At 43.8% G+C, this 18,392-nt stretch overlaps 1 protein-coding gene across 1 annotated transcript in view; it reads left to right on the top strand.

Annotated features, from left to right (window-relative positions):
- Nucleotides 1-347: 347 nt before the first annotated feature.
- The window catches only part of LOC137425846 (voltage-gated potassium channel subunit beta-2-like), a 102,471-nt gene continuing 84,426 nt past the window's right edge, over nucleotides 348-18,392 (top strand). The window contains exon 1 of the mRNA XM_078775739.1: nucleotides 348-844. Coding sequence (XP_078631865.1) covers nucleotides 636-844 — 209 coding nt within the window. The 5' untranslated portion in view covers nucleotides 348-635. The remainder of the gene's footprint in view (nucleotides 845-18,392) is intronic.

The following is an 18,392-nucleotide window of genomic DNA, read 5'->3' as shown; positions in this document are numbered from 1 at the left end:
TTGTGCACGAAAAAACAGCAAGATGTGCACACGCATGGACGTGTACACCACGACGATGATCAGCATTTGTTGAAGGGGAAAAGATGTCCATGTTGTAAAGATGGAGTTTTTAGAGCCCCGAACGACCATGGACGTAGGTAGAGCTGCAGTATCCCACGCATCGGAATGTTTAGTGAAACGAGAATGACGGTAAAGGATCGTGCGAAGGGCTCCGGGTTGAAGGAGAGCGCAGAGAGGCAGTGAGGAAGAGGTATAAACGGAAGGTATGCAGCGCCAGGGGTGAAAACACGATACCGAAGGCAGCAGGGGGGGGAGATGGAGGGGGGGGGGAGCGGTGCAAGTGGGGGAGTCGACTTGGCGAGGGGAGGAAGGGGTGGTGGTGGTGGTGGTGGTCGTGGTCGCACGTCGACAGTGCGCGAAGTTGATAAAGAGGATCACAAGGTGGTTACACGAGCACCAAGAAACTTTCAGGCAAGGTGTCTCAAGGGCCTGGCGTCTGTCAGACAGAAAGCAAAGTAACCTCGTCTTCTCGAGGAAGACGGAGGCGGTCGTAGGAAGATCGGGAATCCGATCACAGTCCCGTGCGTTGTGATCCGCGACCGTGCGGGCCGGCAGCGAGCGGGCGCGCGTGCACCATGCAGGTGTCCATCGCGTGCACGGAGCATAACCTCAAAGGCAGAGAGGAGCGGCGACAGGCGGCGCCGACGAGCCCAGCGCCCGGCGCGGGCACCGGTCGACCGCGCTTTCGCACAGTGGCGCTGGTGGCGCGCACCATGGGACATGTGGGCACACACGGTGCGCCACGCCGGGAGCGCGGCGGAAAGCACACGGGCATGGTGTACAGGTGGGCGTCTCTTCCTATCACACACATTTTAATGTATATACATACATATATATATACATATATATATATATATTATATATATATATATATATATATATATATATATATATATATATATATATATATATATATATATTGTACATGTATATATATATACAGTATATATACATGTACAGTATATATGTATACATGTACAGTATATACATGTACAGTTTATAAATACATGTACAGTATATGTACATGTACAGTATATATACATGTACAGTATATATATATACAGTATATTCACACATCTGAAAATCCACAACTCAAGAAACACCCTTTTTGGAGAAAGTTCACATGAAACATGTAGTCTATACGACTTGCAGATGTATGTGTTCAGAATTTAATAATGTTTGAAGGACTGGTAAAGTATGTGCTCTGATCTGATCTTTATTTTATCTGCAACAGTAAATACACTATAAATGACATCACCACTTTAGTTAAGACATACGACTTGGAAACTCATTATACCTGATTAATATTTTGTGTGCTGCACAAAAATATACTGTATATGTATGTATGTATGTATGTGTGTATATGTATATATGTATATATATATATATATATATATATATATATATATATATATATATATGTATATATATATATATATATATATATATATATATATATATATATATATTGTTGCGGTTTTGAGAACCCACACTTGTTGTAAATATGACATTATTAAAGGGTTAAAGGTTGCACCCCATAGGTAGGCCACAAGCAACACGTCGGTCACCATAAGACTGCAGTTATTTCATTAATATGTGTTTAGATAAGGCCGTGTTTCCAATAGTTGAATCTGCGTTGTGTCAATCAAATAAGGAGTAGGCCCCATTTCCTTCATTTAGCAAGCCTCCCTCTCCAAGCGACACCATTACGCGCCCTCCAGTCTGCCCCATGGCTCTTCCAAATTGTTACGCGCCTCGGCCAGCAGCAGCAGCCTTCGCTGCCCGTGAGCTTGCTAAACGCCGCCATAAGCCACGAGGTGAGGCCCGAAAAAGGGGGCGGAACGCCAGGAAGAAGGTGTGGCCATGTCAACCCACCATCAGGGCGTGGTAAGCGATATCCAGCCAACCAGGGCTGAAGTGACATCGCCGACAGGCGTGGCTTTGGGGCTCGCGGAGTGATCGCTTGGTTGAGATATAAAAGTGAATGCAAAGCCCTTTCACGGGACTTATGAGATATACGGCGCGCTTGATGAGAGAATTTACCGGAGGACTGATGCAGTGGCGCTGATTAAAGGAGGACCTTATTAAAGGAGGGCATTGCCAGCGAGGACTTACAGCGGCAGTGTGTATTAAGAGGTCTGGTTGGAAACACGCTTTGCAAGAGGACTGCGAGGACTACTGTGATTAAAGAAGGACTTACTCGCTGGCATTGGGAGTTAAAGGCAGGACTTTGGAGAGGGAGCATTTGGCGCGAATAGTACGCATATTACGTATGCAGGACAGCAGCCTACTCCCCACCCCCCCCGTTATATAATTGTCCGGTCGCGTTCCACTATACGCGGAGTTGCCTGCCGGGTTTCGCCCGCTGGACCGGAGCCTGGACTGGAGCTGACTGGAGCCTGGACGAGCCGGTGACCATCAACCATCTACAATCCCCGTGTGAGTGTGTATGTGAGATGGGCCCGTTTGTCCTTGGTATTAAGAATAAGACTGTCTAAGGCTGCCCTGTGATCTTCTTCTTCCTCTTCCTATCCTGTACATTTCTTTCGTTTCCGCTTTTTCTTTCTTGTACATAATTAATAAACCCATCTGTTCTTCCTATTCTCTTGGTTTCCTCTCCATCCGATCGCATGTCTTTTCTCCATTGGGTAAACGTAGCACGATTGCAACCGCTATAATCGGGTTTAGTCCCTGTTAACGGCCCGAATCGCGGCTCGCTTCGCTCGGCGTGTCCACTAACGCCGTGGTTTGGGCGGGAGTTATTTCCCTGCTTTACGGTCGGGGTTAGTAATTAGGTATTTGGACTAAGTCGACCGATAACCCTACCTAATACCGACTGGAAGGAGCATATAACTTCCAGGACTCGGGTCGCCCAGATAAAAAGACAAGGGGATTAACCCCCTCTTGGTAAGGGGAGAGCCGACGTCCGAGATCCGTAACAATATATATATATATATATATATATATATATATATATATTTATATATTTATTTATTTATATATATATATATATATATATATATTTATATATATATATATATATATATATATATATATATATATATATATAAATAAATATAAATCGGCTCGCTGCGCTCGCCTCACCAAGCGTCGATACTGAGGAACGGGCTTATTTTAGCTGAGGCTAATGACTGTACCTGAGTTGCTGTGTTGTCATGATTTTCACCAATCATAATACAAACAATTACTTTGCACAAATGTATTTGTTGTGTTTGTGATATTACATTTTTATAGGCAATTTAGGTTGAAGATTTAGGTTGAATGTTTTTTTTTTCAAGAAAGAACCCCTCCGCACAGACATAGGGGAGGGGTAGGTGCAGACTGGAAGTTTGGGCCAATTACACCTCACCACCACTGAATTCAAAACACCTCACCACCAAGTAATTCAAAACACCTCACCACCACATAATTCAAAATACCTCACCACCAAGTAATTCAAAACACCTCACCACCAAGTAATTTAAAACACCTCACAGCCATAAAACACGTAATAAAAACACCTCAGCCACGAAATTAAAAACACCTCACCACCACGTCATTTAAAAACACCTCACCACCATGTGATTTAAAAACACCTCACCACCAGGCCATTTAAATACACCTCACCACCACATAATTCAAAATACCTCACCACCACGTGATTCAAAACCACCACAACGTTATTAAAATCACTTCACAACCACGGAAACAAAAGTTTGAGGGAATCGTTAAGTGACAACACAGACACTGCCCAGATGTGTAGATATATAGATAAATGACTGTACCCGAGTTGCCGTTTTGTCATGGTTTAAACCAATCATAATTCAAACAATTATTTTGCACAAATGTACTTGTAATATACGTGATATCACATTTTATAAACAATTGAAGTTGAAAAAAAAAAAATTCCCCCCAAAAAAAAAAAATTGGAATCTTTTTCAAAAGGAATACCCTTAGGACATACCGACGGGAGAGATATGTGCATTCCAGAAGTTTGGTACGCTTTCACAAAAGTTTGAGAAAGTAGTTCAGTGATAACACAACACAAGACAACACAGGACAGGACAGACGCTGCACAGATATATATATATATATATATATATATATATATATATATATATATATATATATATATATATATATATATAAGTTCAAAACACACCTGGTCACAAGTGTGCCGCAATGACCGGGTCCTCAGTCGAGGTCCTCAGCATCATCCCGTTCGATATATATACATCGATTTGTTAATAAATTAACACCCATGCTCTTCTAGCTGAAGATAGATACTTAAAGTAACCAATAAAATCTACATTTGCTGTTCAATCTAGATGTGCCCTTTGCTGTTACCATCCCTAACCGGGTTCCTCAACAGTTGCAGACATTCACTAGTAGTACATACATGAGAATCCCATTGCTACGCACCACCCACAGCTGCTACACCGGTTTCATCACTTTTTGGGGAGTCGTCGACGACAGCGTAGACATAAGCGCGCATCACCGAGGCTCCCAAGCATGTACCACGTGCAATGTCAAATAGCAGTCAACATATAAATAACAAGACCCAATCACATCCCTCACCCGCAATTTGAGGGAATATCCCATGAGCTCACACCTAATCAAATACCTCAGATTGTTAGAATTATCAAATAGATGAACTCCCATGCTCTTCTCGAAAAGAAAGCTGCATAAAGTAGCCAAGATAAGCTGCACAAGGTAAGCTCTTTGCTTATACAAACCCTACCCAGGTTTCTCTACAGCTGCAGACATTCACAAGTACAGTGGCCTACATATATGAAAAACATTAGCTTTTTTTTTTGCAGATTTATTTGGCTAGAAGAGCATAGGCGATCAAACCCGAGCCACCTGGGGTAATTGTGTAGGTGAAAGCTGATTGTCTATTCCCTCCAGTTACCGGTGAGAGACGTAATTGGGTCTTGTTACATATGTATGCCGTGACGTCACCGCCACGATGTCAACACTGTCTACAGCTCAAGAAGAGCTATCTCACATCGCTAATTAAAGACAAGTGTATGGAGGCTCGCCACGTTGCGCTGATGATGGATGCCTCAAGAAGTGCGAAACTGGTCGGTAACTACAGGTTCCATGCACTTAAGACAGTATCTGAAATTACATCTTTAATTAGTGCTGCGAGATAGCTCTTCTGAAGCCACAGACAGTACGGACATTGTGAGGTAGACATCACGGACGGCATTTGTCGCATGTCGGAGAACGATGTATTGATTTTAATCATTTCCCCTGCCAGCATCCAGGATGACTCCAGATTGTGCTTCGTGAAAGCAGGCGATAATGTTGTGCATGGCAGGTACCGTACAGGTACAGCCCATATGGGATGCGATGCTGGCGCTTTCACCACTCACAGTATGTCCCCTTCACCTATGTCCCCTTCACAGTATGTCCCCTTTTACGATCATTGTGGTGGACCCTGGTCTTGGCCACTTGTGGACCCTGCTTGTTGGCTTACAGCAAAAATCTCCATTGCAGCAGTGATGTTCCTTGGAAGCCGCGTAGTACCTTCCGCCCTGTTTTGCATGTGGGGCAACACTAACTCTAACACAAGTTCTTTGAGGACCAAACATCACTTATATGTAACACCTTGGTGAAATTTGGGATGCTGTGTTGTGAACGGAATATACTATGCATTCAGGCAAACCACATCTGCAACATTGTAGCACATGGCCATAGTCCACCTATCGGTTTATCATTTGCAGGAGTAGTTGCGAACCATTTGGGCCATGCAATCGACACCCCCTTTTGTGTATTTGTAGTAGATGACCATCTCAGGTTGCACCCTTGCACGACGACTTTGTCATGGTGCATTGTACTCGACGAAATGAAAAAGCACACAAAGATAAACCTCGTAAAACCTCATAAGTTAGGAAATAATGAGAATAAAAAGAAACTTACCTTTGCCAAAGGGAGAAACACGGTGGTAAATGATTTCAAAATGGAAAAATACCAACAATAAATCACAAAACAATGTCGATGAATAAGGATGCAGCAAAGGTTTGTACAATGCTCTCAAAAAGCAGAAGACGCACATCACAGATCATGTGATGCTTTCATTTGAAGAAAATAAAAATCATGTTTTTATCAATATAAATCAATATAAATCAATATATAAATAACAAGTACAAAAAGTTTTAATTAAAACAAAACCCGCGTCGATGTTACACAATGCCTAGATGCAGCTGTGCCTATAACGTCGATGTTATAGGCACAGGACATTCCTATTGATTCGATTAATTGATGTTATTTTTGTGCAAAGTGAAAATATATCTCGGCAATTTCCCGTGTGTGGCGACGAATTTTTAATATATCTCGGCATTTTCCCGTCTGTTATTTCAGGCGGTGTATGACTGACCATGCCGCGATTAAAAATATATATATCTCGGCAATTTCCCGTATGTGGCAACACGTGAACGAAGCTATGCTCCTCTCTCCACATTATTGTGACGACGTATAAATTAAATATTTCATCGTGACGATTGTCATCAAATGGACGAATTTTTAATATATCTCGGCATTTTCCCGTCTGTTATTTCGGGCGGTGCATGACTGACCATGCCGCGATTTAAAAAAAAAAATCTCAATGGACTTGAAGTTACAGGCCTATGAGAATTCATTTCATTCTATAAAGGGCAACTTTCATCGGATTTTCTTCACGTTTTTTTTCAACCGAGTCTAAAACTATGTTAGCGACTGTGAAAAATGAAATGATATATCGAATTTGATTTGAAAGAAAACTGTGTGAGAGCGCAAGACACCACGGGCCTACAAAACAGGCCTCAAAGCTATGCGAGTTAATAAAATGGTGGATATTTGTTTATTTGAAGCCTCTCCCACAATGGGTGGAGCTATGGTTCCCAGAATGGGTGGAGCTTTGAGGTTTTGTCTTCTCTGCAAGAACAACAACAACAAGAAGAAGAAGAACAAGAAGAAGAACAACAACAACAGCAGAGGGCACTCTATGAGCAGCGTCTGCGACGTGGCTAAAAATCAACCACGGATTAACCTAGGTTTGGCAGATGCCAGGAGAACGATACCTGCCCGAATGCATAGTGCCAACTGTAAAGTTTGGTGGAGGAGGAATAATGGTCTGGGGATGTTGTTCATGGTTTGGGCTTGGCCCCTTAGTTCCAGTGAAGGGAAATCTTAACGCTACAGCTACAATGACATTCCAGATGATTGTGTGCTTCCAACTTTGTGGCAACAGTTTGGGGAAGGCCCTTTCCTGTTTCAGCATGGCAATGCCCCCGTGCACAAAGCGAGGTCCATACAGAAATGGTTTGTTGAGATCGGTGTGGAAGAACTTGACTGGCCTGCACAGAGTCCTGACCTCAACCCCATCAAACACTTTTGGGATGAATTGAAACGCTGTCTGTGAGCCAGGCCTAATCGCCCAACATCAGTGCCCAACCTCACTGATGCTTTTGTGGCTGAATGGAAGCAAGTCCCCGCAGTAATGTTCCAATATCGAGACTCCTGTGGAAAGCCTTCCCAGAAGAGTGGAGGCTGTTATACCATCAAAGGGGGGACCAACTCCATATTAATGCCCATGATTTTGGAATGAGATGTTTGATGTTTGGGTGTCCACATACTTTTGGTCATGTAGTATATATATATATATCTTCTGCAGTATATATACTCTTCAGCATTGTTATAGCTTCATGAAAACAATGTTTATCCTGGTCCTCCAAAAACCTCTCTACAAGAGCAGTGACAGCCTCATCAGAGTCAAATTTCTCTTTAGCTCAAATGGCCGCCTGTGAAAGAGGTTGAAGTCTGGTTGAGCTAAACCAAGTGAAATGAGGGTGCTTTGGTTTTTCTCCGATTCCTTTCTTCTGCCTTTTCATTCCAATGAAGGGTTGACACCTGAAACATCAGCTCCTGCTAAGAAGGCCTGTGGATTCAATTGCATTTCAGAAAGAATTTGATATGAAATTTGTATATATGGTCTTTTTCTGTTCTGGTGTTAAATATCTGGGCACCCATCTTGCTGAAACCTCGTTCATCTTTCGCTGTTTGTCCAAAATCCCTTCTACTGATCTTTTTAGTATGCCATGGAGGAGACAAGCTAATTTCCTAATGGCCATACTCCTGTCTGCCATCATAGATGTGCCATGTATAGCATGTTCCATTTCATCAGATGTCACCTCAGTGGGCCCTCATGACCTTGCCGTGTCGCCCGTGCTCCGTCTGCCACTCAGCGACTCAGTAGACCACTGTTGTCCTGTATTATGGAGGCATCGCGACTGACTGTTTACACAATATCAGCGTGAATTTCCTTTGCAGTCATTCCTTTGAGATGTATATCTTTTGTCCCGGCTCAATATTCGACTCGTCCCATTTCATTACTGGCAAGACACCGAGGGAAACTCAGTCACCATGTGAAAAATTGAAAAGACAACAATTCAACAATTTGTCATTATTCATCAGTAATATTGTAGGCCTACACCATATTTACCAAGTTCCATCTGGTTCTGCTGCTTCGTTGACACTCAGGTCGGACGCTCATGGGAATCCCCCTCAGATGCATTACATCAGGGCAGGAATTTATGATTCACCAAAGATACCTTTTTTAAAGGCACCTTGGGAACTTTCACAAGTAAATGCTAGGAGTTTGGCCAGGTGGATTGACGTCACCACCGGATGATCATGTGGTGTACTCTGATATAACACCACCCAACCTCTGAAGTATGGGGCACACTTCACCACCATGAGATGTACTGATAATTTGATATGGTGGTCTTCATTTCGTACCATGAATACTACTGGACCTTCATTGGCAATTTGTTGGTGGCTTGTAGCAACAAGTCTGTGATTGAGTGATGAGACCCTTATCCTTGGGCCCTTAGTTGCCATTAATTTCTTGTGATCATCAATCTACATAGATTTCAATAATGTTTGCACATTTATATAAAGCTGCGTTGACCATTATTTAATTAGAAGAGTTTTCATATACAGGTATTTGCAGTGCATTCAGAAAGTATTCAGCCCCCTTCCCTTTTTTCACATTTTGTTATGTTGCAGCCTTATGCTGAAATCGTTTAAATTCATTTTTTCCCTCATCAATCTACACTCAATACCCCATAATGACAAAGAGAAAACAGGATTTTAGAAAGTTTTACAAATTTATTAAAAAGAAAAAACTGAAATATCACATTAACATAAGTATTCATACCCTTTGCTATGACACTTGAAATTTAGCTCAGGTGCCTCCCATTTCTCTTGATCATCTTTGTGATGTTTCTCCACCTTGATTGGAGTCCACCTGTGGTAAATTCAATTAATTGGACATGATTTGGAAAGGCACACACCTGTCTATATAAGGTCTCACAGCTGACAATGCATATCACAGCAAAAACCAAGCCATGAGGTCGAAGGAACTACCTGCAGAGCTCAGAACAGGATTGTGTCGAGGCACAGATCTGGAGAAGCCTACAAAAAATCTCTGCTGCATTGAAGGTTCCCAAGAGCACAGTGGCCTCCAGAATTCTTAAATGGAAGAAGTTTGGAACAACCAGGACTCTTCCTGGAGCTGGCCGCCCTGCCAAACAGCAATCGGGGGAGAAGGGCCTTGGTAAGAGAGGTGACCAAGAACCCGATGGTCACTGGCTGAGCTCCAGAGATCCTGTGTGGAGATGGGAGAAACTTCCAGAAGGACAACCATCACTGCAACACTCCACCGATCTGGGCTGCATGGCAGAGTGGCCAGACGGAAGCCTCTCCTCAGTGAAAGACACATGAAAGCCCGCTTGGAGTTTGCAAAAAAACATGTAAAGTACTCTCAGTCTGTGAGAAACAAGATTCTGTGGTCTGATGAAACCAAGATTGAACTGTTTGGCTTTGGTTTGAAACCGACCGCGATTGTTTCACACTTTCTGTGGGGTCGGACCCGGTGGGCTTTTGGCCGAGATATATCAAGATCTGGACTGGTCAGGCCTGACGTTTAACTGGATCTGATTTGGGCAGAAATTTGTAATTTGTTCAGGTGTGTGTATGTGTGAGTGTGTGTGTGTGTGTCTGTGGATGTATCTATTTGTGTGTCTGTGAGTGTGTGTGTGTGTGTGTGTGTGTCTGTGTGCATGTGTGTGTGTGCGTGTGGGAGTGTGTCTGTGTGTGTGTGTGTCTGTTCGTGTCTATGTGTGTCTGTGTGTGTCTGCGTGTGTGTGCCTGGGAGTGTGTCTGTCGTGCCTGTGTGTGTCTGTGTGTGTCTGTGCCTGTGTCCGTGTGTGCGTGTCTGTGCCTGTGTGTGTGTGTGTGTGTGTGTGTGTTTTTCTGTGCCTGTGTCCGTGTCTGTGTGTATCTGTGTGTGTGTCTTGCTGTGTGTCTGTGGGTCTGTGTGTGTGTCTGGGTTTGTGTCTGGATGTGGGTCTGTGTGTGTGTCTGTGCGTGTGTCTTGCTGTGTGTCTGTGTGTGTCCGTTTGTCTGTGTATGTACAATAACTTGCCTCGTCTTTGTGAAAGTCATCCTGAGTACTTTAACGTCTACTGGCTAACGTTAGCAAATGGAATACCCAGCTTGACGTCCCTCTGATGCGCTGCACATTTTCTGATGAATGCTGTTCCTGTGAAACATCAGTGCAACAGTTTGTAAGTGGGCCAAGAATGAAACCCAGGCAAGACAGCTCAAGGCTAAGGGCACTGACTCTGCTCCATACTGTCAGACCCCTGTTGTGCCTGGGTGTGAAAATAAAATAGGACGATATCCTGGGGTTCTTCAGATTATTGTTTTAGAAAATACAAGGGTTTTGCAACGAGAAAGAGCAGGTGTAGGTACATCAACGGTGTTATTGTTTAATTGCTAGTGTACGTGCCAGGAGGCAATCTATACTATAAGAGAGCCCTTTGTCTGTATGTGTGTGTGTGTGTGTCTGTGCCTGTGTGTGTCTGTGCCTGTGTCCGTGTGTGTGTGTGTGTGTGTGTGTGTGTTTTTCTGTGCCTGTGTCCATGTCTGTGTGTATCTGTGTGTGTGTCTTGCTGTGTGTCTGTGGGTCTGTGTGTGTGTCTGGGTTTGTGTCTGGATGTGTGTCTGTGTGTGTCTGTGCGTGTGTCTTGCTGTGTGTCTGTGGGTCTGTGTGTGTGTCTGGGTTTGTGTCTGGATGTGTGGCTGTGTGTGTCCGTGTGTCTGTGCGTGTGTCTGTGTGTGTGCGTGTGTCTGTGCGTGTGTCTGTGGGTCTGTGTGTGTGTCTGGGTTTGTGTCTGGATGTATGTCTGTGTGTGTCCGTGTGTCTGTGTATGTACAATAACTTGCCTCGTCTTTGTGAAAGTCATCCTGAGTACTTTAACGTCTACTGGCTAACGTTAGCAAATGGAATACCCAGCTTGACGTCCCTCTGATGCGCTGCACATTTTCTGATGAATGCTGTTCCTGTGAAACATCAGTGCAACAGTTTGTAAGTGGGCCAAGAATCAAACCCAGGCAAGACAGCTCAAGGCTAAGGGCACTGACTCTGCTCCATACTGTCAGACCCCTGTTGTGCCTGGGTGTGAAAATAAAATAGGACGATATCCTGGGGTTCTTCAGATTATTGTTTTAGAAAATACAAGGGTTTTGCAACGAGAAAGAGCAGGTGTAGGTACATCAACGGTGTTATTGTTTAATTGCTAGTGTACGTGCCAGGAGGCAATCTATACTATAAGAGAGCCCTTTGTCTGTATGTGTGTGTGTGTGTGTGTGTGTGTGTGTGTGTGTGTCTGTCTGTGTGTCTGGTGTGTGTCTCTGTGTGTGTCTGTCGGTCTGTGTGTATGCGTGTGTCTGTGTGACATTGCACTCTTACAGCATGTACACTCAAGAAAACGTGGGGTGTATAGCTGCACCTATGCATCCTCGATTTTACATCATCTCTACCAATCAAATTTGCTGCTTACAGAGCCCCACTCCATTTCACATCAACTCGACCAATCAAATTTGCTGCTCACAGAGCCCCACTCCATTTCACATCAACTCGACCAATCAAATTTGCTGCTCACAGAGCCCCACTCCATTTCACATCATCTCTACCAATCAAATTTGCTGCTCACAGAGCCCCACTCCATTTCACATCAACTCGACCAATCAAATTTGCTGCTCACAGAGCCGCACTCCATTTCACATCAACTCGACCAATCAAATTTGCTGCTCACATACCTCACCGCATTTTACATAATCTCTACCAATCAAATTTGCTGCTCACAGATCCCCACTCCATTTCACATTCATCTCAACCAATCAAATTTGCTGCTCACAGAGCCCCACTCCATTTCACATCATCTTGACCAATCAAATTTGTTGCTCACAGATCCCCACTCCATTTCACATCATCTCTACCAATCCCATTTGCTGCTCACAGAGCCCCACTCCATTTCACATTATCTCGACCAATCAAATCTGCTCCTCACAGATCCCTACTCCATTTCACATCATCTTGACCAATCAAAATTTTTGCTCGCAGGCCCCACTCCATTTCACATCATCTCGACCAATCAAATTTACTGCTCACAGACCTCACCCCATTTTACATCATCTCTACCAATCAAATTTGCTGCTCACAGATCCCTACTCCATTTCACATCATCTTGACCAATCAAATTTGTTGCTCGCAGACCCCACTCCATTTCACATCATCTCGACCAATCACATTTACTGCTCACAGACCTCACCCCATTTTACATCATCTCTACCAATCAAATTTGCTGCTCACAGATCCCCACTCCATTTTACATCATCTTGACCAATCAAATTTGCTGCTCACAGAGCCCCACTCCATTTCACATCAACTCGACCAATCAAATTTGCTGCTCACAGAGCCCCACTCCATTTCACATCAACTCGACCAATCAAATTTGCTGCTCACAGAGCCCCACTCCATTTCACATCAACTCGACCAATCAAATTTGCTGCTCACATACCTCACCGCATTTTACATCATCTCTACCAATCAAATTTGCTGCTCACAGAGCCCCACTCCATTTCACATCAACTCGACCAATCAAATTTGCTGCTCACAGAGCCCCACTCCATTTCACATCAACTCGACCAATCAAATTTGCTGCTCACAGAGCCCCACTCCATTTCACATCAACTCGACCAATCAAATTTGCTGCTCACATACCTCACCGCATTTTACATCATCTCTACCAATCAAATTTGCTGCTCACAGAGCCCCACTCCATTTCACATCATCTTGACCAATCAAATTTGCTGCTCACAGAGCCCCACTCCATTTCACATCATCTTGACCAATCAAATTTGCTGCTCACAGAGCCCCACTCCATTTCACATTCATCTCAACCAATCAAATTTGCTGCTCACAGAGCCCCACTCCATTTCACATCATCTCTACCAATCAAATTTGCTGCTCACAGAGCCCCACTCCATTTCACATCATCTTGACCAATCAAATTTGCTGCTCACAGAGCCCCACTCCATTTCACATCATCTTGACCAATCAAATTTGCTGCTCACAGATCCCCACTCCATTTCACATTCATCTCAACCAATCAAATTTGCTGCTCACAGAGCCCCACTCCATTTCACATCATCTTGACCAATCAAATTTGTTGCTCACAGATCCCCACTCCATTTCACATCATCTCTACCAATCCCATTTGCTGCTCACAGAGCCCCACTCCATTTCATATTATCTCGACCAATCAAATCTGCTCCTCACAGATCCCTACTGCATTTCACATCATCTTGACCAATCAAAATTTTTGCTCGCAGGCCCCACTCCATTTCACATCATCTCGACCAATCAAATTTACTGCTCACAGACCTCACCCCATTTTACATCATCTCTACCAATCAAATTTGCTGCTCACAGATCCCTACTCCATTTCACCTCATCTTGACCAATCAAAATTTTTGCTCGCAGGCCCCACTCCATTTCACATCATCTCGACCAATCAAATTTACTGCTCACAGACCTCACCCCATTTTACATCATCTCTACCAATCAAATTTGCTGCTCACAGATCCCTACTCCATTTCACCTCATCTTGACCAATCAAATTTGTTGCTCGCAGACCTCACCTCATTTATATCATCATGACCAATCAAATTTGTTGCTCACAGATCCCTACTCCATTTCACATCATCTTGACCAATCAAAATTTTTGCTCGCAGGCCCCACTCCATTTCACATCATCTCGACCAATCAAATTTACTGCTCACAGACCTCACCCCATTTTACATCATCTCTACCAATCAAATTTGTTGCTCGCAGACCCCACTCCATTTTACATCATCTTGACCAATTACATTTGTTGCTCGCAGACCCCACCCTTGTCATTTTTCTCAAGATTGCGTGGGATAAGGTGCTCAAAGTGCCATGATGTGGGAGTCAATCATAAACCTGACCCACAAAATCAATGTAAACTTTAATTAGTACTAAGAGTGATATACTTTGTCGTGAAATAATGTATTGAATGGATTACCATCACGTGTGTGCTTCGTAGATGACATTGCTAGCTTGGCGTCCCCCTCGGTTTCATGGTGTGTCCGACAGGATAACGCAGAGGGCGTGTACACAGAGGGCGTGTACTTGCCTTTGAGCTGTTCCTTCTGGGTTTGAGTTTTCCACCCGACTGCAAACCGTTCGATTGGAGTTTCGCAGGCAGGGTGTGCTCTCCCTCAGATGGGATGTTATGCTGGGGACGGTGGACGTAAGAGGTCCCACGGTGACTTTTGATGAAGAGGAGAGTTATTGCTGGCACTGTGGACAAATTCCAACCATCCAGCATAATACTTGTCCTGAAATTGTTTTGGCAGGGCCGATGCTTTGTCAGCAGAATGTGGAGCGAGAGAGAAAGTGTGTGTGTATGTGTGTGTGTGTGTATATATATACGAGTCTGTCTGTCTGTTTGTCTGTCTGTCTGTCTGTGCACAGGATATCTCAAAAAGTTGTGGACGGATTTGGCCGAAATTTATTGGAGAGGTTGGGTGTGCGACAAGGGCGGAATGGTTTGATTTTAGTGACGATCCAGATCCGGATCTGTATCTGATCTTTTAAAGTGATTCTTCAACATTGAGAGCTAAGGCAAGAAACGATATATCGCACGATATCTCAAAACGTTGTGGACAGATTCAGATGAAGCTTGGTGGACATATTGGGTGTGTGACAAGCAGTAACTGATTCAATTTTAGTGACGATCCGAATCTGGATCCAGATCAGAGAATTTAAAAAGTGATTCTTCATCATTAAGTGATCGGGCTATAACCGATATGAGGAATATGCACAATATCTCAAAAAGTCATGGAAGGATTCAGACGAAATTGGTGGACAGGTTGGGTGTGTGACAAGGACAAATCGATTCGCTTTTGGTGAAGATCCGAAAATGGATACGGATCAGAGAATTTTTCAATTTTTAAAGTGATTCTTCACCTCTGAGAGATATGGCCAAAAACAATATATAGCACGATATTTCAAAAAGTTGTGGACGGATTCGAACTAAGTTGGTGGACAGGTTGGATGTGTGACAAGGATGAATCAATTAGATTTTGGTGAATATCCGGATCTAGATCTGGCCTATCAGTGGGATACAAAATGTAAAGTGTTTATCCCGGTGGAGGTTTTCCCAAATTTTCCCATCCCAAATTTCCCCATCCGATATCCTTTTCCTATTTTCCACCTGCTATCCTCCCGATTGGTGCACTCCTCACACTTTCACCTTTTCTTTCCTCTGTACCTCACATGTTGTACCTTACTCCCTTTGCTAACTCGCTTTCTATTCTTCCTTTTTTTAATACCACTCTCCCCTCATCCTCTTGGTCCCATACCCTGCTGCCCCACCATGAGTGCACACCTGAAGCCGTGAATTGTGACAGTGCTGTCGAAGGCGAAAGGCAACACGAGGATTATCCATTCATACATACAACAAACCCATCCTTTGCAAAGAAAGATCCAGCTCCGATGAGTTACGGGGTCTCTGTCAACTCCCATATTAATTGCAACAATAGTTTATTTCACTAATTCACTTTTTACCCACACACACTTGGAAGTTTTTATTTTCATTTTTTTCCAGTTATAACTGAATATGAATAAATGTGCGGGTATCTAAATAAATGTGTGAAATTGTTCATTCAGGACGGCTCGAACGACTAAGGCCCAATGTGGGGAGCACCCTCCTGTTGAAAAATAATATCAGGTTGCAGGTCTTCAATCTGTGGGAAGGCAAATCCTTCCATCATGTTCATGTAAGTTATTGAGGTGACTGTATCCTCCGCAAAGGAAACCGGACCCACCAAGCGGTCAGAGAGAAGGCCACACCACACATTGATATTTGGACTGTCACGTATGTGTTCAATGACCACATGGGGGGTTTCAGAGCCCCAGATCCTCATATTGTGCTGGTTGACCTTCCCCGATACATGAAAGCAAGCTTCATCTGTGTACATGCCCTTTTTCGGGTAATCTTCGTCATCCTCTATGTGATTGAGAATTTCCTAGGCAAACGCCTTGTGTTTGGGTCCATCATTTTGTTTGAGTTCCTGCAGAATCTGCACCTTATTGGTATAAAGCTTCAGTCTTTTATTGAAAATCCTTGTGTGCAGTGGTGGTTACTAGTCCCAGTTCTCTGGATGCACGTTGGATTGATTTTCTCGGACTTTGTTGAAATGATTCACGCACTCGTTCAACGTCTGCTGCACTTGTGCTTGGTCGACCAGTACTTTTCTGTTTCTGCCAACTTCCAGTCTCCTTAAACCCCTCATACCACTCTCTGAAACAAGTTCGTGATGACGGATTTCTTCCACACCTTGTACGGAAATTATGCTGAACTTGCATGTTGGATCTCGTCTTGATAAACCATTCGACACACGGAGCTTTCTCCTGTGGAGTCGCCATTTTCTTTTACATTAAACCACCAGACCTGAAAATAAAGAAAACTATGGGTTTCTGTATCATATAAAGCAAATTTATCATTGGAATCTCCCGCGATGAAGCTAACTCCGAGGGGCTTTCACTCACTCACCGCAGGCAGGTTGCTGGTTGGTGGTCTTTCTCTCTTCTGCCGACTCCTCTCTGGCCTTGCTCCCCCAGCTCTGTCTGTGCTCTGTCCCCCAAATATTCCTCCAGGTCGCACAAGATCTGCCTGCAACCCTCTTATGGTGAAATTGCCAAAATCAAGACTCTCTGTTCACCTTCACTCTTTCATTCCTCTTTTCTCCCACCCCTGGAACAAACTCCCTCACTCCCTACAATCCCACTCCTCCCTCCAGGTCTTTAAAACAGCTGTTCACCACCATCTCTTATCTTCCCCCATCCAAAACCTTGATCTTTTCTACCCCCGTTAATTCACCCCAGATACACTTTTTTGAAATACCGACTTCTTTCCTGAAAGTCATAGCAGTGTCCATGTGTTTTATACCTCTCCCACCCCCCTACCCATGCCTCCTCCCCACAAGCCCTCTCCCTCCCACAGATCTCCCGGTGTCCCTGCTCTCAAATGTTGTACTTGTGTGCTTCCCCCTCTCTCCCCCCATCTTGTCTCCCGCCCCTTTATCATATGTTTTATGTGTGTTTGTCTTTTTGTGATCAATGTTAGCTCTTACACGAGCCTCGATCTTGTATACAAAAAAAATAAAAAAAATAGTATTGTTCATTTGTGGTGCTAAATATATTAACAACCAAAGTTGTCCAGGACACCTTGTACACTGATCTAGACTTGAAGGGCAGAGCTAGAGTTTTACCTCCACTATCCACAGCATTGTCCTGGCCTCGGAAGATTTTATTTTTTTGCCATATTTGAATCACGTGCAAGATCTAAAGGATTGCCAGTCAATATGGGTCTTTTGAAATTATGCAATCTGCCTCAGAATGTTCAGTGCACATGCGTATAACTCCGTAGCAGTAAGATTGATCAGGAAATGTTTCCATATTCATGTGTGAGAGACAAAGATTGTTGCCTGAAATGGCTCACCAAGCTTCTGAATGAAACCGAAAATACTTCGGAAAGTACCTGAGAGAAATGGCTGTGCATCGGCACAAAGAAAGAGTTGGATACCTTTCTCAGTTCGCCCAAAGGACAGATTTTGCATCTACCTGTACTGCAAAATCCCGACAATGTGGGCCGGTGTAAGGCCTGGAGGATTGTAGACGGGCACGTTCTACGCAAACCCCTGACGGATCGCTACCAGTGAATGGACTTTGGACCTTGCAGGAGTCCCGTATTGGGAAAAGGAAAGGAGAGGGAGGAAGATCAAAAGGAAGGACAGAAGAGGTAAAATGTTTCACGTGTGTGTGTGTGCAATTAAATGTTGCCCAGAAGTAAACTACAGTAGTTAAATAAATAGCACCACAAAGCGGGCATAACCCCTCAGCCCATGCATGG

This window comes from Myxine glutinosa, chromosome 4 (assembly GCF_964187855.1).
Source record: "Myxine glutinosa chromosome 4, kmMyxGlut1.1, whole genome shotgun sequence".
Classification (NCBI taxonomy): domain Eukaryota; kingdom Metazoa; phylum Chordata; class Myxini; order Myxiniformes; family Myxinidae; genus Myxine; species Myxine glutinosa.
Note: the sequence above shows the minus strand (reverse complement) of the source record. Positions and strands in the feature narration are given on the sequence as shown.